General features: G+C 40.3%; 1 protein-coding gene and 2 non-coding genes across 3 annotated transcripts; 1 reads left to right on the top strand and 2 right to left on the bottom strand.

Annotated features, from left to right (window-relative positions):
* Positions 1–78: 78 nt before the first annotated feature.
* Positions 79–20,940, bottom strand: spag17 (sperm associated antigen 17). Its single transcript, XM_069705222.1, has 49 exons — positions 20,736–20,940; positions 19,931–20,071; positions 19,363–19,422; positions 19,069–19,197; positions 18,560–18,731; positions 18,057–18,269; positions 17,682–17,866; positions 17,250–17,396; positions 16,731–16,821; positions 16,469–16,587; positions 15,787–15,987; positions 14,199–14,303; positions 13,933–14,083; positions 13,506–13,718; positions 13,303–13,346; positions 13,079–13,195; positions 12,591–12,745; positions 12,029–12,138; positions 11,868–11,935; positions 11,146–11,403; positions 10,889–11,003; positions 10,422–10,562; positions 10,135–10,245; positions 9,781–9,938; positions 9,592–9,694; positions 8,978–9,141; positions 8,586–8,700; positions 8,329–8,483; positions 7,931–8,075; positions 7,267–7,718; positions 6,835–7,029; positions 6,496–6,632; positions 6,207–6,337; positions 5,791–5,930; positions 5,505–5,693; positions 5,197–5,310; positions 4,902–4,953; positions 4,625–4,733; positions 4,485–4,535; positions 3,917–4,010; positions 3,678–3,789; positions 3,398–3,437; positions 3,233–3,297; positions 2,574–2,710; positions 1,847–2,025; positions 1,558–1,618; positions 1,116–1,263; positions 683–836; positions 79–585 (listed from the first exon to the last, which is right to left on the bottom strand). The coding sequence occupies exons 1-49, from the start codon at positions 20,838–20,840 to the stop codon at positions 576–578; spliced, it is 6,561 nt and encodes a 2,186-aa protein (XP_069561323.1). The 5' UTR covers positions 20,841–20,940; the 3' UTR covers positions 79–575.
* trnag-gcc (transfer RNA glycine (anticodon GCC)) lies at positions 15,507–15,577 on the bottom strand. The gene has a single exon. It is a non-coding gene; the product is annotated as a tRNA-Gly (tRNA).
* Positions 16,973–17,044, top strand: trnam-cau (transfer RNA methionine (anticodon CAU)). The gene has a single exon. It is a non-coding gene; the product is annotated as a tRNA-Met (tRNA).
* Positions 20,941–21,928: the final 988 nt, after the last annotated feature.

The following is a 21,928-nucleotide window of genomic DNA, read 5'->3' as shown; positions in this document are numbered from 1 at the left end:
TAACGCTTTTTTTTTTTTATTATTATTTTTTTTTTAGACTGTGCGAGAAACGGGTGGGATAAACACGAGGCAATGAAACAGAAATGACTGAAGAGGTGGCTGTCGTCATTTAACTTTGTTTGGCCGCGGTTCTTGCACCTTGCGTCGGGTCTCCGTTGACGTCATATACCAACACCCCCCCCCCACCCCCATCTATTCACCTGCGCAAACGCACAGGCGCGAGGCTCCCCTGTGGAGAGAGAGAGAGACACGCGCACTCCTTCAGAGGCACGTATCCAACTGCTGACAAATTAGACAAATGAAGCACACCTGGTATTTATCAAGATGTCTTACCGAGACACACACACACACACACACACACACAACAAAAACGTAAACACAAAAGCCTCAAATTAAGTTGCCACCATTCATTCAGTGCAAATAGTTTTATTTTGAAGGTAATATAAAAAGTCCATTAAAATATTCCATTTTTGTGGAATAAAATAGAAGCATGTAATATGATGATAGTGAGATGAAGACTTGAATGATGTAAAGTTTGGTGTAAGATTGGTCTGACTGAAGACAAGGCGGTGCCATTAATATGTCCTGAAATTAAAAAAAATGGAAAAAAACAAACAAACAGGTTGAGTAATACTGACCATTTGAAAGGTTTGAAGTTATTTTTTTGGTGTAAAAACCTGACCTGCGTTTACTGGAGGACTGATCAGGGGGGTGTTGACTCATCTGTGCACGATTCCCTGACTCACTGGACGGCTGGAAGACGCTGGAGCCTCTCTTTTTGTTTACACCGGTGTTTTCCTTGAGCCAAATGTCATATAACCTCTCAGGAAGGATGGGTGAAATAATGTAAGGACCAACATCACTGTATGTTTACTCAACATACTTTTAAAATGTTTCCACAATGACCAATTTGATCCTTACTTGCATGTAAAATGAATTATTACAGATGTTGTACACCTATTTACAGTTTATTTATCAATTAAAAGGCCATTGGGTTGAATTCCCAACTGATGAGGTTAATTTTTAAGAAACTGATTATTAAAAATACTTTATTCTCATGAGAAAAGCAAAGGTTTAATCCAAAGTAAAACCGTTCTTGGGTGTTCAAAGGATATTAGCAGTGATAGGCAGATAGAGGATGTCAGTCTCAGTATGGATGACAATATCCTGAGCGATGCACTTCTTTGGTTCTACTTCTCCTGCTTGGGCTCCACACATGGCAAACAGCTCAATCTGCAGCTCAACCTGCAAACCTGCAGCCACCTAGACAGACAGTGGATATGCATATGTATTTGGAGCAATGCATGATGTGGAATTTCAGCATATCCCACTGATTATCTGAAATTATGTGACTTTTCAAAACATGAAATTTTTGAGTGGAGATGTGAAAACTTAATGAAAAATAATCAAGTTTAACAATGTCAACTATGTTAAATATAAATAAAGTAAATTCAGTAACATCCAATCTGGAAAAAGCTGATTTAAATATGAACATTAACGTTTAATTACAGCACATGTTGAACCTTTTGCAGAGGAAACATCCAGATGGAAACTTACAGGCCCAGGAATGTAGATGATCCGGAGGCCTGTCGCAGGAGGACGCTGCTTCACGTGGAATCTGGCAGGGACAGATTGAAATAAACCACAAATAGTTACAGGTCAAAGTTTTCCCGTTGGACTTGAAGGTGACCCACAAATTGCCTCCACCTTCTGTATCTACAGTCCTCGTTTCTTTCTGACATTGTAAAAGCCATTTGAAACCCGCTGTAAGGCTGCATCTAAACTAATCACTGTTTTAATAATTTGTGCATTCTTTTTCTCATCGGTTTACCGAGTGGTGCTGTACCTGCATGTGTCCACACCCACATTCTTCATCAGCACAATAATGGTCGAGGAGGTGCCCTCTCGCAGTGTACCGAAGTCAACTCTCGACGGGAGAAGCTGGAAGCCCCTCACTACAGAATTGGGATCAGCTTGAGAAATTGTTCGGCACTTCCTCCTCACCGGCTCTTCCACTGTCAGGAACTGGAGCAGGGGACACAGACACAGGAATGTGTACGTCCAAAAATGGGACACCATACGTTCAGACTGTATGTATGAGATAAAGTGTGAAGTATGATTCTATAACATAATAATTCCATGATTTCAAGATATTGAGGGAAATAAGGATTCATGCCATTGATGAGGTGCACTGAATTCTTATGCTACGACTGCATATAACATCCTCTAGATGTCACATTACAATACTTACACTACGCACAGATAAAAACTAAAACCTATAAAAAACATAATAAAACACAGCTAAATTAAATACATTTCCCCCTCTTAATATTTCTCCTAATTGACAAAGTACACATATAGTGCATGCAGGAGTTTAAGAGTAGCTGTTGGGAAAAGCATTACTGGTAAAAACATGATCCTTTGATTGATTATTTTAAACAAACCACAATTATTATATAAATACTTGATTTGCATATTTGTAACAAAAACCCATGACAAATGACATGTTTTTTCTTCGGAAAGTTTTGTCATATAATGATATTTTACTGATTTCTAAATGCATGTTTGTGTACCTGTTGATTTTGTACGCTGCAGGGTTTGGAGCCGAGGATGGAGGTTGGTAGTCTAACTTTAGTCCGCCGGAGCTTTCCAGTCACATCTACCTGCATTGACTTACATTGCCTGGATAAACCTTTCAGACTGCTTTCACCTGCACATGAATACACACACACACACACACACACACACACACACACACACACACACACACACACACACACACACACACACACACACACACACACACACACACACACACACACACACACACACACACACAGTAATTCATCCATTTATATTCTATTTTAAGTGTTCAGTCCATCGGTGCTGCATAACATCCAACCTGGAAATCACAGACTGTAAAATCCCATACACTCTGTTCGGCCCATGTTATATGTCTTTGCAAAGTGCTATAAAAAAAAAAAAGGGAAAGTTTCAATGTATTTTCTGGCCTGGTGATGCTTTTAAAAAATGCACACTTTCCCCTCAAAAAAATCCCTTCGATATTCAGCGCAGTTCTTCACTGATTATACACCTGTATGGCCCCACGCTTCTTGTTAAAATGAAAACGGTGGTTTCCATAAATTGAACTGGCGTTTGACATATTACTGGGAGGCCACTGATCAGGGGATCCATTTCAATGCAAAACAACAGAGAAAGGTGGGGAACCAACCAGCAGTCTGAGGTGTAGGGTTGGTGGGTCTCTTATCAGGCTTCTTGTCACTTCCTGCTACGTGACTAAGAGCGAAGCACACGTTAGGCAGCATCATAATATGAAACGTAAAAGTTCAAAATGTTTAGTAATTTACAACAGTTTTAACATCATTTTCATTGTTACCTTGCTGATTGAGAAGGTGTTGGGTTTAGGGGCCGGGGGGCTGTGGCAACAAACACAAGTGCAGTATATTACACAATATGCATGTTACTGAATCTATCATTAATGCCTAAATACATTTCTTTAAAATATAATTTTTGCTTTCACAGAAAAATCATTTCAAATCAACTTCAGTTTCTCTGAACAGATTCCCCTCACACAGGACACCTTTTAAAATGGGTTTAATTTCCGTCGCCCTTAATACTGACAGTTAGGGATCAGCACTGATGGTATAATAACTAACTGTTCTCTTGTGGGGTATCTTTCAGGAAGGCCTCGGGACTGTCTGACCAGGGGATAGGTGGCAGATCCATGGATAGACTCCTCATGTTGGGCATTTGGTTGTGTAGCAGACTCTGGAAAAACAAGCAACAGTGCTGTGTCTTTCTGTGCTGCATCTTACTTAATCTCTTAATCTGCATCTCATTTAAAAAAGACATTAAAATATATTGTGCAGTATATTGATGTGAACACGTACAGTACCTGGTATAATAGAATATTTTCTGGATGGAAATAAGGAAGAACATTCTTCTTCATCAGAGCTTCTTTGTAAGTCTTCTCCTCGCACATCTTCTTTCTACAATAACACACATGCAAGCAGAGAAAAGGACTAATTAGTTGATGGCTACTAGCACGCATTCAATACACCTTTAGCAGTGTTAGTGCCATAGTCTCCCACTTTGATTCAAAGCTATCCCACACCATTCTGTTAATAGTACAGCATTAGTGCGGTAGAGTTGTATTCCAAATAATTCCCTTAAAAGGAGAATCACAACAAACAAACAGGCCAGAGGCCAGGTCACTAGAAAATGTCTGCCGAGTCCACAGATGTTTAAACAATTTCCTCGTGACTATAATTCATAAAACACTTAAGTTTAAATGTTATATTAGTGCATTCAAGTGTTTTAGTGCTTGCTGACATAAAAATAGTCCACTTGAGTCATCTTTTTTTTTTTAACATGATGAAGTTCCTGAATGTCGAGGTCAATTCTTCACACAGAATCACAAACCAGAGGAGGAAGGACACCTTCAATATATTCATAATGTTTACCTGTATTGTGAAAGGCTTTCGGTCCATTTTGAATCCTTTCCATTTGTGAAACTGAAAAGTTGTGGAGAGTTTGAAAGGATATTAATACAGTTTAAACATACTTAAATACTTTGGTGAGTTTCAGTTTTAAGCATACATGCCATTCTAATGTCTCTGAACTTTCAGTGGGTGCTGTGGTCGAATCCTCTGAAAAATATGACTGCTCCCTCGGGGATTTAACTCCTTGGCTGTAAAGACTGGCTACGTCCACTGCAGACACACAGAAGAAATTAGACATACTACATTCTCCAAAGAGTTTTGATTCCTTGACCCCAAACTAAAACAATGAAAAAATATAAAAATTTAACTTGAAACTTCTAGTACCTCTGTCATTTCTATTTCAATTTCACAATATGATTTTCAGAGCTTGTTACCCACCTGATATCTGCTTATCAATGGTGTGATCTTCATCATCTTTCCCTGCAAAACACTATAAAATACAGTCCTAATTATTTTGTGTTAATATTCTATATTATTACTGTATACAAAATATTTGTAGATACTTTTAGAAGTCAGTATGCTGTGGAGGGGAAGACCCTCATGGTACAACTTTTTAGTTTGTTATACTGAAACAACAGTCACAGCGAAGAAAAAAATCTAAAAAAAATATTCCTATTATGAGTCATATTGTATGCTTTGGTAAACATGTACATTTATGAGTGTGTGTGTTCACCAGAATCAGATTGAAGAGATCATTGTTTTCGGCATTTTGCTCCTTAGTGAGAGGGTCTTTAACTTTCATCTCTTCTGATTTCTGTTGTCTCTCTATCAAAGTCTCGATGTATTCCTGCAGTCAAATACACATTTCAACATGTGTCACCTCCAAAAGTCTCAGGGAATCAAATTCATATCGCTTTCAGACGATTTTCAGAACAAAGACATACAGGTGCCTTTACATCATTTTAGTCTACTATCCACACGGCAAATATTTGAACACAAAATAACCTACAGCTGAAAAAAGGCACAAAAAGTCAGTTATACCTTCAGTCGTGAGTCTATAGTATTTTTGAGTGGTGTGGTGAATGGTCGGTGCTGATACAGTTCTCTCATCTCCAGCACCTTCGGGCAGCTCCTGACAGGTTGATGCTGTGCTGCAGAACCAGCAAACCCCACCTTCAGTGTCAGACCTCGGCCTACGTCTGTACCAAACGGAGGCCCTGGGCTCTTCCTCTGGAAGAGAGAGAAACATAAGCGAAGGAAAATGTCAATGTTTGACTCCGCATGTGTTGTTTCCCCTTGTGTACAAGTACAATCTGTGCAAAAATACCTGTACCGCCACGCTGGAGAAGTCATCCCAGATGCATTTTCTGAGGTTAGGAGGGGTGATGTCAGGGTTCTGTTTGCCTAGCAACCACTGGGACCACACGCTCTTGTGGCTGGGCTTTAAAATAGTGATGCCAAACTCACCTGGAACAGCCATAGGCACAAACATACTCAAGCACTTCACATTATTCTCTGGGAAAACAAATAGCTTTTCGTATTCCTCCTTGATAAGTAACAGAATGAAAAAGTACAGAACAATCGATATTCAGAGTCAATTAATTAATTATACACGATCTAGAGAGACATGGTTTTAACAAAGACATGGCTAGATAACTGAATGAACCAATTATAAAATAATTTCCTCTGGAATTCTGTTATGAGTATTATGTGTCTTGTTTTATAAGATACTGAGGAGTGCACCTTGTGTGTCTGGCAGTGGTTCCTTCAGCAGTGCTATGGTAGGGTCAGAGTACGCCTGGTAGAGCATCTCCTCTACAGTGTGAGAGCTCAGCAGTTCAGTGCCTGAGCCGTCCTCACGGACCAGAAACAGCCTGGAAGACAAGATATATTTTTAAACTTTGAGTAACAATGCCATCCATACACTCTATAAAAACAGTATAATGTTCCTTGTTTTGTCACTATACACTATTGCTAATATGTAGGGTTGAATATTACACTTATAGAACCATGCATATGTATGGAAGCCTACCTGGGACAGTGTTCTCTGTGGTTTACATGAAGCTTGGCCATTTCTCTGTCTTCCTCCTCTAGCTCTTCTTCATGATGTTTAAGTGTGCTTGGAACAGGACTGAAGTTTAGCACGGATATCTGCCCATCCTCCATTACCTGCAACACAGTTTGTCAGTCCAACATTGACCCAAATACAAAAATGACTGTTTGTAGGATGGCTGATGTGTCATTTAGAATTTTTTTTTTTGAGAAGACTTTGTTATTGAGACTTTGAGAAGATTACAGACTGTCTCCCATTGCCAGCCTTTAAAGAACCAGCATGACACTTGCCCATCCTCTTATTATCAGAAAAACTGACCTGAAAGTGGTTCCCATCGGGGTCCGTGATGTCACAGGCCACCTTTTGTGTGTGACTCATGGTGTAAATTCCTGGTTGGTTAGTGGGGGTGCAACTAACCAACCCCTTTGGCCTCGGGGTTACGGGTGGGTCAGAGGAGTACATACACTTTCCATCCCTTTGTATCTCTAGGAGCCCTACACTAGATGGGAACACCTTGGGCACAAATCCACACACAGACACAAATAGGTATCAATCTATGATTCTGCAGCCAGCTGATAATAAGCAGTCTTATTCCAATTTGAAAGTAACTATGGTGCCATCTGCTGGTAAAATCAACAGTGACAGTGGCAGACAGCACTGAGCTGAATGAGCTTCCACCAGAACAGATTCATTGTACTTCAAACAAAAACTACTTTGAAACTAATTCCAGATTTTCTGGACGCCACACACCTGATAATCTCCTTGGTTGTTCCCAGTGATGACGGTTCCATCGGCTAAAAACATGTGAGCCGTGTGACGCTCTGGGTACATCACTACTGTGGCGCAGCCCTCCTTCTCCACCAACACCACCCGCTCTTTGGTAGACACACTCCCCTTGTTGCTCTCACAGACACTCGTCTTACCATTCTTAGTCACAGTCTCCTCAGCAAACACATTCTGCTCATCGTTCTTATGCACACATCTTTCAGCACTCTCCTTTTCATCGCACATTTGTACATACTCACTGAACTCTGTACAAGCGTGTACAGAGCCCTCTTTGGTCCCTGCACTGCTAATCTTTTCTGCATTGTCACAAGCAGTCTGGTTATGAACATTGTCATTGTTGCTGTCCACACAGCGTGTGACACACACAGATTCAGCGCAGCTGGTCGATTTAAGGGTTACATTCTCTGGCTGGTCTCCTGGAAAAGTAACAGACACAGAGCCTGAGGTCAGATTTAAAAAATGAAGCACATTTTGGTGTTAATGTGTATACCTGTGTGTTGTCTACATAGGAACATATGTTCCATATGTGTGCATGTTAATGTGAATTAAAGCATTCGTTTGTGGAGCAGTCTGTGAGTGCAGACTTGCTGTGTGTCACTACTGTGTGTAGGTGCTGTCTGCTAGTCACCTGTGTGCAGCAGACTGGGCGTTGTTGCATTTAGTGTTTTTTCTTGGAAGAACCTGGTGATCCTGGTTCCGTCTGCGTGTTCTACAATGACAGATCCATCTGGGTTGTGGACAGAAATCACCAGATCCTCCCGAGTGAGCATCACCTGACACAAAAACACACGCCAAGCATGTTAAGATAACAATAAAAAAGCATAGGTTGATTTCAGAATGGGACCAGTGTCCCAAATTTTTATAACATGCTTAGACTTGCTCAGAGAATGTGTAAATGCTGACATTTGTAAATGGCAACTCTGCACACAAATCTTTATGAAATCTTTTAAATATACAAATTTCATGGTAAAAGTACTTGTGGTTTTGTTAACCTGTGTAACTTTAGTAGTGAAACTGCAATCTTGCCTGATGGGTTAAGGGGTCTGTAGCCTTAATGGAGAGAAGAGAGGTGGTGGGTATGTGTGTGTGTGTGGTCCCCACAGTGCAGATACGATCTCCAGATGGAGTTGTAGTCAGCCAACACCCTCTCGGAGTCTCAGCCTCCTTCTCTGAGCTCTGTTCTGTTTAGACAGACACAAAACAACACACAAAGACTTTGAGACTTTTCCTGATTAAAAAGTGGAGGAAACACTGTTTTGTATTCTGTGGTGCTGCAGTCTAACTTTTGTTGTTGTTCTCAGCTTCCTGATGAGAGTTTTCCTCCAGAACGTTAGAGTCAGGCACCCACACTGGACCAGAATCCTGGCTGAAACTGACTGAGCCATCGGCAAACAGCACCTACAGCACACACACATGCAGATGATTTGTGTGCCTATGGGGGTTTACTCTTACAAGAGTTATATGCCATTTTTATGTAGGAATTCTTGATGTTGCATCACAGCCTGTACTACCTGCCCTTAATCAGGTATACATTTGTTAGTCTATGTGCCTTCATATGTGTGTGTGTGTGTGTGTGTGTGTGTGTGTGTGTGTGTGTGTGTGTGTGTGTGTGTGTGTGTGTGTGTGTGTGTGTGTGTGTGTGTGTGTGTGTGTGTGTGTGTGTGTGTGTGTGTACCTGTGTGGATGCGTCTCTCATGTAACGAATCACAGCTCCCTGGCTGGTAATAACACGGGACAGTTCTTTGGAGAGGGACGTGTCCTGAAGATGCCTCACCACTCCTTGAGCATGTAAAGGAAAGCTCTGTCTCACCAAAACACCCTTTTCATCCAGTGACACTCCTGGACACGGAAACACACACAAACTAAGTAATAAATATTTATGAATGAATACACAGTATGTGTACAGTAATGCAGGGGAATATATTAGTTATGGAACTGTCTGCTCAAATTTCCAAGAGGGCCCATTACGTTAATACAAACTTCTAACTATCCGCAAATAGACTCTTGTGCAGACAAACAATGCGGTAAGATTTTCTTCTGCGTGTGTAAGCTGGTAAATTTAAGGACTGGAAATGTACAGATGAGTGTTTTAGAGCTGATGTGTCAGTTTATGACTTGTCTTGCCTTCCTGATGATCCAAAGACAAAATTTATTGACTCCGCTCCATCAAAACATTGTTATTTTCACTTTTAAGCACACAAGTAGTTTTGTAAAACTGTACTTGTGAGAATACACACATCTGTGTGACTGTGTATGTAATTTAAATTCCCACCAAAGCCCATCACTGACCTTGTGTATCCTCTCGTACAAATTGCAGCAGTAGACCATTAGGAACAGACAGGTTGAGACTGTTGAACGGACTTGATGGCAAATCTGGTTGGCCTTCCCACCCCTTTAACATACAGTACATGCTATTGTTAGAGTGCACATCAAGTATGCAAATATGAATATGTATTGTTATGTGTATCTATATGAAACCTGGGTTTCTGGAGGTTGGATGAGACTGGATGACGTCTGTATCGTGGAATGTTCTGACTCTAGTTCTGTTCCTTTGGAGCAATGGGTGGAGGAGGAAAGAGGGATGGAGTCAATGGTGGAGGTCTCTGGGATTCCTCCTTTTGTTTCCTGGGACCTTACTAGAACATCACCAAACAGAAACATTGTTAATGCTACTCGTACTGTGAAAAAAAGTTTAACTTTATTAACTGAAAACATAATGAATATTTGGAAATTATGGACCAGTCATTAAGCAGATTCAACCCGTTTTCAACTATAAGTAAAAGCACAGATCGAAGCAGAAGATTTTAAAAATGTGTAAATTAGGTGTAACACCTGCGTATTCTCCTGTGGGACCGTAGAAACTGTATGAGAGGTGGATGTTATTTTCTAGCAATGCTGAGAAGGAACCCTGCTTGACTCTTTTCATCTGCACAGGCTCTGACCCTGAAAAGGACACAGAAACACAAACAACATTTGGGTTGGTTCATTAGTATTATACACTAAATAACTTTTACGTTTTGTTCGAATGGATGAAACCAGTCCTAAAATTACAAAACAAGCACTCAATTATCCAACTCAGGGTGCTGCTTCAGTGTCTTCTTTGTGTCCATCATCTTTACCTTTACAATCATCCTTTGGATCTGCTTTTGTTTTGTCTTGAGGCTCAGGGGGAGGTTTTGCAGGTTCAACAACAACTTGGTTAATGTGCGTGTAGAAATGATGTCCATCCTTCTTCACAGCCACTTTCATTTGACAGGAACCTGGAAGAAAAACATCACACATTGTATATGGATCTCCACTGTGTGAAAGTGATGTATAGCTGGGTATCACTGTATTTTCATTGGTTCATAGTATCACTTTTCTAAATGAAGTCCTGAAAATAAACACATGTAAATGTATAAAGCTATTTTCTTTCTTAATCAAACGTGGTTGAAGAAAGCAGGGAATTCATGTGGGAATAGTTGAACTATTCCCAACATATGAACTTAATTAGTTTTCTGTAGTGATCACATGTTGTCTAGCTGTTTGCTTTCATTGTTCATTAAGAGTACATACATATCTAAAATCTTTATTTTTGTCTTGATACCTTCAACAAAGCTGATATTCTCCACAGTGATATGTCCTCCATCTGAGGGGAAAATACTCTGGAGATGGCCTGACACGTGGATCAACTTTCCATCCATGCTGTAGCCTGTGAAACCCTATGCATCACACATACATATCCATATACAGCCACAGACATACAGTGATTTATAACTTGCAAATAAACAGAATTGGTCAACTGCCATCTATATTCTGCTGTTTCAGCCGAGTTAATTCATGGTTTTGAATGTGTGACCTTACATTAAAAGGTTCCTCTGTCAGGTGCAGTTCTTTGTTTTCTTTCACAGGAGGCGCTGTAATATTGGACTCTGCGGGACCCTTGCCTCTGCTGCCTGCTGTCCCTGGTCGGCTCTTCTTGCCATCAGGCAACGTTTTAGTTGTCTTGTTGGCTGTTGCCCTACTCGTCTCCTTCTGCTGCTTGCCTTTTGGTGTGCCCTCTTTCTTTGACTTTTTGGCCAGCTCCTCTTCCTTCAGCCGCTCCTGCTCTAACTTCCAGGCCTGTAACGCCATGCAAACACACAAATAAAAAACCGCAGCCAAAGTATAGGCCACTATGAAGCAGTGCTTATGCTTTGGAGACTTTGGAAGGTTAGTCTGGCTCTGCTCTATTTTTAGCTGATAATAAATAATCTAAAGACTTCTTTAAAAAGAAAATAATGACTGGCAATACTCAACTGGGAACTTCAGTTGTGCCAATTGGAATTGGATCAAATCGGTGCACTTGCAAACTATCTTAATTTAAGCGATCTGTGATGATGATTAAATACTTTACTGTGGAAAAATATTTGAAGACTTTTGACTTGTGAGCCATGAGTCTGAAAGAGAAACTAACATGTCTGTAATAAAATGTGATATTTCTGTGGTATTTCAGGGAGGGATAATAGAGGCCAAGTTAATAAATCCTTCCTCAATTTAATATGTGAGCATCCCCTGTGTGTGTTCATTTGTTTGCTGGTACTGACTTTAAGGGACTCTTTTCTGATGAACGGTTCCAGAGTGTCCTCCTCAGCAAAACATAAAGCTTTTTCATCTGGTCCAGGAGCAAAATAAACACAGAACATTTATATCATGGTATGTATACTTAAATTGCCAAAGCTTTGACTTGACAACTACAGTACAGTACCTTTCGAAGACTCAGCAGGTGTGTCGTTTTTGATTTGCATTGCTTCTCTCTTTAATTCCTCCTCTTCTGTCCAACTTGAAATGGTATCTGCCACATGCTCCAGGTACTTCCTGTTAAAAATAGAGAGAGGGGTGATGTAGTTGTCTGCAGTTTGTATGTAACACTACACATGTGTACTTTTTCATTAGTCAAAGAATACAGGCCAATGTGAATATATTTCTGTATGGCACTACTTAGTGGTTTCATGCGTTTTATAATATAAGTGATTTGTCAGTAATTCAATTCAATTCAGTTCAACTTTATTTATATAGCACCAAATCACAACATAGGTTATTTCATGGCACTTAACACATTAACGTCCTTGCAGCAAAACGTTACAATATTATACAGAGAAACCCAACAATTCAACAATTCCCACATAAGTACATGACAGCTTACTTACTATGGTGAACAACTTAATTACATCACCGTGATGGAAATCTACGGATGGATCTCACGCAAGCTACATTTTCCTATTCATCCTGTGAGAAGCAAGCACTTGAAAATGAGTTTAAATTCTGACCTGAACTTGACATCAGTGTGAAGGGCCACATCCCAGAACTCTTTAAACTGCCTATGAGGACTCAAGGGATTGTGGCAAAAAATGTACAGCACGTTATTGTAGGTTCCTCTGAAGGTGTCCAAGCAGCAGTATTCCTCTGAGGCCAACTGGAGCAACTACACGAAAGGAAAATCAAAATTAAATGAGTAGAGTAGTAAAAAGGGTTTTAGCTGCATGAAGTTAATTTTCTGACTCAAAATACATAAAGCCCATTAAAACACTACAGTATATCTTTTTATGTTAATTCCTTGGATAAACAACACATTGCCGCAGTGTGTAATTAAGTCCCGCACTGCTCCATTTCATATTAGAAGCCTCCAAGCAAAGAGAATTTAGCTTTTAATGTGAGGTAACTGCAGTATGTCTAATCTGATAGCTATGAAAGTAGTAGTAGTAGTAGTAGTACATTATACTACATTAAGGCAGAGAAGACAGAAAAGAACAGTCACCTGTGGGAAGATACTGGCATCGTGGTGTTCAGTATAGTGCCAGTCAAACAGAGATCTCAGCCTGCAACTCTGGATGTCAGATAAATCCAGCTGACCACAAACTCTCCCACTGAAACACTGGAAAGACAAACAACATGAAACATTGGCAAGAAAAATCAAATTCAATTCTTGTGGGTTTTTATGATTAAAACATACAAGAACAAATAAGTAGATATAAAGAATACCTCTTTGCTAGCTGGGTCTTCAGTAAGAAATGTCAGACCTATAGCTGAGTTGAAATAAACCATGAGGTATGGCAGTGAAGTTGAATACAGTGTCACACATACAGTTGAGATATGTTAGCGCTATAAAGTTTCTAAAGTTAGTTTAACTTTGTAATACACTGCATGAGTCATGACATCGCAATGTCATGAGTGTAGGAACAAACCTTTAGCCCGCAGGTTATCAAGCTGCTGTTTAGCAAAGGAGAACGGGTTGTCCCAGGGGATTATTGTTGGTGTCTGCTGCTCTGCTGGTTCAGGTGTCCCCATTGGTCTAGTATCATTCAATAACACACCCTGATGATCCAACCTGGTCAGCGGCATAGTCTCAAACACACTCTGATGAAACAAACGCTCCACCTCTGACCACCTTACAGCACCTAGAGGATATCATTACATCATAATGTCATTTGGAAGCCAATGAATCAAGAGCTTTTTCCCAAGAAAATCAAAACTGACCAACATCTTACTCTCAGTAAGTATTAAGATTGATACTATTGAACATGTTGCTGAAAACTGTAATTTAACTTCAACTTAAATATCAACAGCAATGGATACACTGAACTTAGGCAGGTGCCTCTGACAGTTTCTGACCATCAGTGCAGTAGTGTTGTAGCTGTTGTTTGATTGGCATCCAGCAGGAGTTGCTGTTTCTCTGCTGAGCTACTGACTGAATCAGCTCCCACAACGGAGACAGCCTCATCATGGACGACTCCACTTCTGCTGGATTGAAACCAGGAACCACCTAACAGGGTTGCATGCATGTACACACACAGTACTGTAGGTATTGCTAAACTATACAGTCAATTTAGAAATTGTATTTCTACATGGACAACAAAAGAAAAAAAGATCAAACTTACACGGATGTCCCTCAAGCGTAGTGCCCTCTCATCATGGTGTCTGATAACCAGAGGCTGCTGAGGCTGCTTCTGAGTCTCTCCTGATACAAACTTGTCCACTAGCCTCTAACACAAGACAAAAGAGAATAAAATGGAGACAAATTAATGAATTGCATTCTCCACTGTGTAACTGGAAACTCTGGAGTCATGGGGGGGGGAACGCTGCCTATTTAACATGTTTATAGTTCCAGCAAAATAAATGTAGAATTCATATACGCCATAAACACATGCATGCCCATGCCCATAGACTAGTGTGAATTTTGGTGCTAAGTGGAGGAAAGGAATAAATGTTACTTGTCCCTGTGACAACAACTGACCGAGGATGCTTTCATACTCTGTACCATACTGCAGTGGAAGTGCCCCGAGTCAGAGGATACTGTTAGTGTTGAAAATATTGAATTTTTCTGTCATAATCAGTTGATCAATGTGAAGAAACTCTATGGAGGATCAGAAAGAAAAATAAAAGCCATATTTAGGGAAATCCCATCCAGGGATTTACATCAGAACCAGTGTTGCCTATGAGCCGATGGTTGGTTTACCAACATCCATAATAATTTGTTACAAAAACAAAATAGTAACACCAATATAAATCATGTATATCTGTGCAATATGGATTTACTGATGTTCACTGTATGCATCTATACCAGTTACTTTCTGTCTTAATTACAGCACCATCTGCTGGAGACACACCAATATGTATTTGTGGTGCTGCTCTTTATAGTGAAGACATTTCATAACACAAAAAACATTAAAAGGACTGTTGATGTTTTATTAGGAAATGTATCTGTAACATATAAACAAAGTGCTCAAAGTTTGTATTCTTTATCTTGAAAATATTCCTGGGGTTATAGTTAAGGGTTATAACTGAAAATGTAAATTTGAATTCATAAAGGGTAGAATACAAAGTCAATTTAAATATAATTTTTTTTTTGTTTACTGAACCTGAATAAATGTTCAAATGTAAAACCAACAGATGAAAGGGGACAGGGACTTCCTCTCACATGCCTTGTCTGCTGAAGGAATGAAGTGTTTCCCCACTCCCATGCACTTGTCACATCTAAGCCCAACCTACTCTGTGTACACTGCTCTGCTGAGACAGCCCTGGTAGAATGTAGTCATGATAACTGCACGAGGCAGCCATTTTATGATGACACAGGAACTGGTGGGGATTTGCTGTTCTGCTCCGAGCGCTTCAAACTGGTCCCGTGTACCAAAAACTGAATTCCTTACTCTTTTTCGGAGTCCCACGGCTTAAAGAAAAATGTAATTTGCATTGGCCGGGAATCGAACCCGGGCCTCCCGCGTGGCAGGCGAGAATTCTACCACTGAACCACCAATGCTTAATAAAATAAAAAATTTTACCCCCAAAAATTTCTTACTGTGCTAAAATGGGATTACTGTACATTGTTGGAATATAGAGGACTTTAATTTGAAATAAAATAATGTGATGCAAGAGAGACGCAGAAGTCATGGTATTCATACAACTAATGGCGTAAGTTCAACACTCAGCCACTCAGTCACTCGCTGTGCGACAGTATAACCACTATACCTTCTTGTCTTCTTCATTCTGTACTGTGGACAGGATGTTGTTTAACATGTAGCTTCTATCCTCTTCTGTGTGTGTCAGAGGCAGGAAGCTTTGGAGCATGAAGCTGACCAGCTGATTGTCTAACCAGAAACCGTGGCTTGGTTTGGGCTCCTCAGCTGTAGGGGGCGGGGTGGGCAACGGCGGCTCAGCGTTGATTACCACCTGGACGCACAAATGTAAATACATTTTTTGTATTTATTTATCCGTCACAAAAAAAAAATCGCTTACTTGTAGTGAGCAAAGGCGTTCCCTACCCAGAGAGGGGTCCCAAGATAAATTGAATGGCCAGCACAACGGCCGCCCCAACTGACAGTGACTGTAATCTCTCTTTGCATTACTCATGCCAAGGCAATCCAACATGTGTAAGGTTAATTTAGTTGACTAGCTGTATAAGCAACGCATAAAAGATATTCTGACTTGACATGGGCATAAATCACGATTGCGGGTTTGGATTAAAATTACAATTCCATTTCGTAAGTGCTTCGCTTTCTTCCTCTCTGCTGTGACGCCTTTTACGTGCCTGAGCCACCCTAACTTTTTCACTGACAAAATCCGGCCACTAAATATTTGTTGCAGGCGCCACTGGTAGTGAGGGACCGCTTCAATATTAGTCGGACCACACACTGACAATATGCACACATACCTGTTCCAGCATACAATGCAAGATCAAGGGCACAGAGCAGGCTTCAGTGGGAACCAGGTCCAGCAGGCTGCTATAGTAACACATGTCCATGTCTATAGAGACAGGAGGCAGCTTGGTCTCTGCTCACAAAGAAGGGAAGATTGAAAAGAAGGAAGGATAAGGTGTCATCATATCCTGATTTTTTTTTTTTTATTCAAACGACAAACAAGGCTATGGCAAAAATACATAGAGGGAGGCCTAGTAACAGGAAGAAAAGTCTAACCTTGGTTTGGTGGCACTACCTCCTGGACTGGCTTCTTCTTGGACTGGGGAGTCGTGGGGAGAACAGGTGGCACAACAGGTGGCACAACCAGCTGGCACAAGAAATAACAGGAAAAAAAAGCTTTAACATACTGAAACTCTGCCTTGTACGTAGTGGCTCCACAGTAGCCCCAGTGGCCTAACGGATAAGGCACTGGCCTCCTATGCCAGGGATTGTGGGCTCAAGTGCCATCTGGGGTGTGTAGCAGAGTGGCGCAGCGGAAGCGTGCTGGGCCCATAACCCAGAGGTCGATGGATCGAAACCATCCTCTGCTATATTGATGTTTTAACATAGACAATCAATACAAATGTCATCAAACAGAGTAAGACGAAATGGAAGACCACATGAGCCTGCAGGAAGTCGTTACTCAATTCTCTGCAAAAGTAACCAGCCTACAAGATAAAGAACTAATCACTAGTTTGGCCAAAAAATGTGTAGGTCAAATGACTGATATTCATGTGTATGTGTGTGTAAGTGTACCTGTGCAGGCAGTGAATCCAACCCAAATACAGTGGGTACACTGACGAGTTTGACGTTGTCTCGGTAGTGCTGATGCTGCCTGCGCCAGTCCACACAGTCATAGATGAGATTGGCAACACCATCAAAGATGCTGCTTCCCAACTCCAGCTTGACACACAGTACACCCACACACAGACAAGGATTAAAACTAAAAATCAGGTCACAGACAAAGTGAAACTGATAGTCAACGTAATGAAGCAGAGATGCTGATAAAGACAGAATGATTGAGCAAGAGAACAATGAAATTAAAAAAAAAAAAAAAAAAAAGGAACAGCAAAAAGTGAGGCAAGCTGTACAAACAGAAAAAAAAAGTGATAATGTGCAATATTTTAAACGAGTAAATCCACAATGACAATTGGTCAATGAAACACGTATATGTCAGTCCCTACTCACCACAGCCTCGGGGTCCAGTGTGTGGACGGGAAACAAGAGCTCTGGGACGGTGTAGCTGAGCTGAACCAGATCATGGAGCTTGGAGTCTGGTGGACCACGGTCCAGAACTGGTCTCAGACCTGACCAGAGTAGATCCAACTTCCTGGCCTGCCCAACCAACTCTGAGCAACCACGCTCTTTTAGTTCTAACACAAAAAAGAGATGATGATGCAGTGTAAAAAAAAACAACAACATACAATAAATATGTAAATTAAGGACATGCTGCTCAATTTGAAACAAAATAAACAAAATAAAAACTATTGGGATAGTTTAGATTTCCTTTTTTTCCCCATCTGTAAAGGTGTTATGTAGACTATTATACTGAAGGCTCTTTACCTGCATCCAAAACTGGATGAGTTCCCAGGTCCTGCTCATTGCCCTCACCACTGCGCTCTTCCTGCTGACCCTCAAGCGTTTGGGTGTGCTCCGAACACAACTGGATGACATTAGCTACATGAACACCGATGGCGTCGAGCATGCCAATCAGGAACAGCTGATGGAAGCCCAGCAACAATATGTAGTGTTGAGGACCATGTTCTGGCTCATCATCTGTGCCCATACACAAATAAACACAAGAGTAGTTTAATCCGTCAGTGCATATCACTGCAGTGGGATGTATTCCAGAGCAGAAAAATAAATTATACCAGTGTGACACTGGAGAAGTTAAAGCGTGAAACAACACGCTACACTTATTTCAAAATAGCAACATATTTAGCAGTGGCATAACAAAACTAAATTAGAGTAATCTCTGCAATAATCTATACATATGTGCATAGTTAATTAGCATACAATGGCAGCTTTAAATACCATTGGCAGTCATTTTTAATCAGAAGTTTTACCTAAGAATGTAGGTGGTTCAACATCATCCCTGCGTTTGAGTTTGGTTTTCTTTTCCTTGGAAGGTCCCATGGATGACGGAGGACGCTTTCCCTTTTTGTCAGAGGCCTTGTCCCCACCTTTGTCCCCACCTTTGTCCTTGCTGTCCTTTGTCTTTTCCTCATCAGCTCTAACCTTAAAAAGTTGAGATAAAATGGTATTAAAAAAAATAAATGACCCTGAGGAACCTCCCATCAAGATATTTTCTCTGTCCCACTCTGGGTCATATCATGGCTATTATTGGCCGTTGTTGCCGGTGCTTCCTTCAATGCAAAAATTGTCATGATTCAAACAATATGTCACTAAAACACGAGAGAAATCTCAGTCCTGCTCAACACTTACTAAATTAGACCCCTTTTCTCAAAAATTGCGATGTGAAAAACCGGTCTTCAAAAAAACAATGATTGACATCATGGAGGCCATGTACATTCTTTTTGGCTTTTTTTTTATAGAGTTTATGAGACACCGATACCTTCTCAGCTTTCCTCCTACACTGATCGTTGGTTTTGATCTGTAGCAGCTGAAACTTCAGTATTTTTGCCATTAGGTCACAGGGAATCTCCTCTCCTGCATCCAGCAGGACCTTAGCATGCTCTGTTACCTACACAAGACACAAACACAAAGATTAAAGCATATAAACAAGCCGAGTTTCATTTAGAGAATCGCACTGCAATGGTACACTGACACAACATCTTGAAAACTGTCATTCTTTATAATAGTGTATCTGTATTCTCCTCTAAAAAAAAAAAAAAAAAGTCAAACCTACCTCATAAAACACTGGAACATCTTGAGATTTTTTCACTTTGGGATTCCCCAGTTCATGGATCTGTGAAGAGGTTTTCATTCAACAAAATATAGGGTATTAAAGTTGCACTGACAACAACAGGTGAATAGCTGAATATGACTAATATTGCTCATCAGTGTTTAATGCCACATATTCATGCTGTTGTCAGCATTTACTAATAAGTGCAATAAAGGATGCAAAACCTGAGATTGAGGAGAAACAGATTGATGGCATGGCTTTAAGTTCTAGGACATTGAGATTTTTATTATTTATACATGGCAGTTAGATTTTGGAACAATTTCTTAATATGTATATTTAAAAAAACGATTATTTAAGATGTGAAAATTACAGACACACAATAGGTTAGAGTAATAACAATGTAATGGCAGCCCAAAGTTCGATTTATTTCACACTAATTGAAAAACGACATTCGTTTTCAGTTTTAGTAACAGTGCAGAGGAAATAATCACACGACAATAAAAACTTTATAAAAAAAAAAAAAAAAAAAACTATAGGAAACTATGAATAAAAAGAACCAAACTGGGACTACCTTGGCGATGGTGCTGTCCCAGGTTAACACGGTAAAAAGTTTGCGTTGTGGCTGCTGCACGGCCAAAGCCAGAGCTCGGTTCAGCTCGTCCTCCTCTGGACTTCTCCCGACCACCAAAGACACAGAGGCCTGCCATGAGACCTGAGAAGGGCATTCAAAAAACAAAACAAACAAACAAACAAACAAACAAACACAGGATACAAATGAATCCATCACACATGCACTTGCTTGCATGTACGCACACGCAAACCAGCAGCCCAACAGCAGGTTACATGATGCCACGGCACTTTTCTTTTTAGATATTTCAATTGCAGGTCATTAACATGCGACTTCTACCAAGCGGGATGTAAAAATGTTCCTCACAAAAACCTTTCAAATCTTGCAACGCCACGGCACAATCCGGAAGATTTACTGGAGTGCGCAGTGTTGAGACGATAACGACGATAACTAAACTTCAACTTCCGGTTTGATTTCGTACCTTCAAAATAAAACGCTCAAAGCAAAACTTTTTTTTTGTTGTTTTGTGTTTTTTTTTTTAAAAACACTTTTACGATGGGCGTTAAAGCGGGTAAAATGTTTGGCTGCACATTTGTTTTACTAAATTACCGAGTGACCTAGTTACGGGTACTGAAATCGGCTCGTTTGGAAGTCAACTCCCCATTTTCATCACACTGTTTCTACCTGAAATGGGCTAATCCTGCAAACATTGCGCCTTAGGTACACGAAAGATTAAAAAAATAAAAAAAGAAGTTTACTACGCACGAATTAGGTTAAATCAAACAAAGTGGTCAGTAAGACTGCAAACCTCCTCGAAAGGTGCTCCGGTGAGACCAGCCTCCCAATTCTTGTTGGCAACTGCGGCGGTGCCGGGTTTTTTAGCGGGGGGCTTTTTGGCTGCCTTTGGTGGCATTTCCACCCGGTGATGATTTAATATCTCAGAACATTAAAACTGGTGATAATATTATCCAGTAAAATATCTAATTTAAGGTGCAAAGTGCACGTTGTTGTCACCTTGCTGCTTGTGTTGCCCCTGGTAACAGCAAGGACTCACGACCCCAATCGTCAAGTAACGCTGTCAAAGTGACGCTTCCTGTAGACTTTCAGAATAAAAGCATGAAGGTCCACAAGTGTCAGTTTCACTGTTTGACTTTATTGATAAGAATTAGGCGGGGGGGAAGCACGAACATATAATAATTATTTGTAGTAGAAATGCTTCACATTTTTGTTCATAAAATATAATTATCAACAAGCACACGTATTTTTTTATTTAAATAGAAATCGGTTGGTTTTTTTTTCAGTCCAATGCTTCTGTTTTTCTTTTCTCCAGTAGATGGCAGTAGAATACGTGGACTGTAAGTCACAATATCACTTGGATCAGAGCTTTAAACCCCGAATAATGCTAGATGTTTACTCAGTAATTCACTGTTTCACATTTTAGTTGAGATTATTATATTGACTGTAGAAGCACACAGTGCAGTTATTCCACAAGAAAGTAATCCTTAAATTATTTCCATCTGGTACCAAAAACTTAACCAAAGACTCCCACATAGGTATGTTGTAACCTCAAGCACACAAACTCCTCTTTAAAAGTTTAATAGTTGTAGTTATGAGTAGTAATTCTGCTTGGTCCAGTCACTGAATGAAGGCACAAAACCAGTTATGAAAAGAGCTGGTTTGATTTCAGTTCCAGTGATCCAGAGCGTTCTCAGAATGCAAATCCAGGGTGCATTTACTTTCGTGTCATTTCATCTCTATAATGAAGGCTCAAACCATTGTTCCACCAGATGAGCCAAGTAACAAGAGAGAGGTGCACTATAAACACTTATAAAAATAGACGCTAATTTTAATTTGCTATATTCTATCCATCTAGAGCAGAATATATATCTATTTTCAATCATCATAATGCAGGCAATATGGCACATGGGATTTAGCAATGGCCAGGTTTTGGAGCTTTTGAATGCTAATTAAGTGAATGCTCAAGTGGAGTAGATGCAAAGA

This window comes from Brachyistius frenatus, unplaced genomic scaffold, assembly GCF_029030835.1.
Source record: "Brachyistius frenatus isolate BFR_SWC_R1_liver_20210118 unplaced genomic scaffold, ASM2903083v1 Contig_54, whole genome shotgun sequence".
Lineage (NCBI taxonomy): Eukaryota > Metazoa > Chordata > Actinopteri > Embiotocidae > Brachyistius > Brachyistius frenatus.
This window is presented reverse-complemented; position numbering and strand designations above follow the sequence as displayed.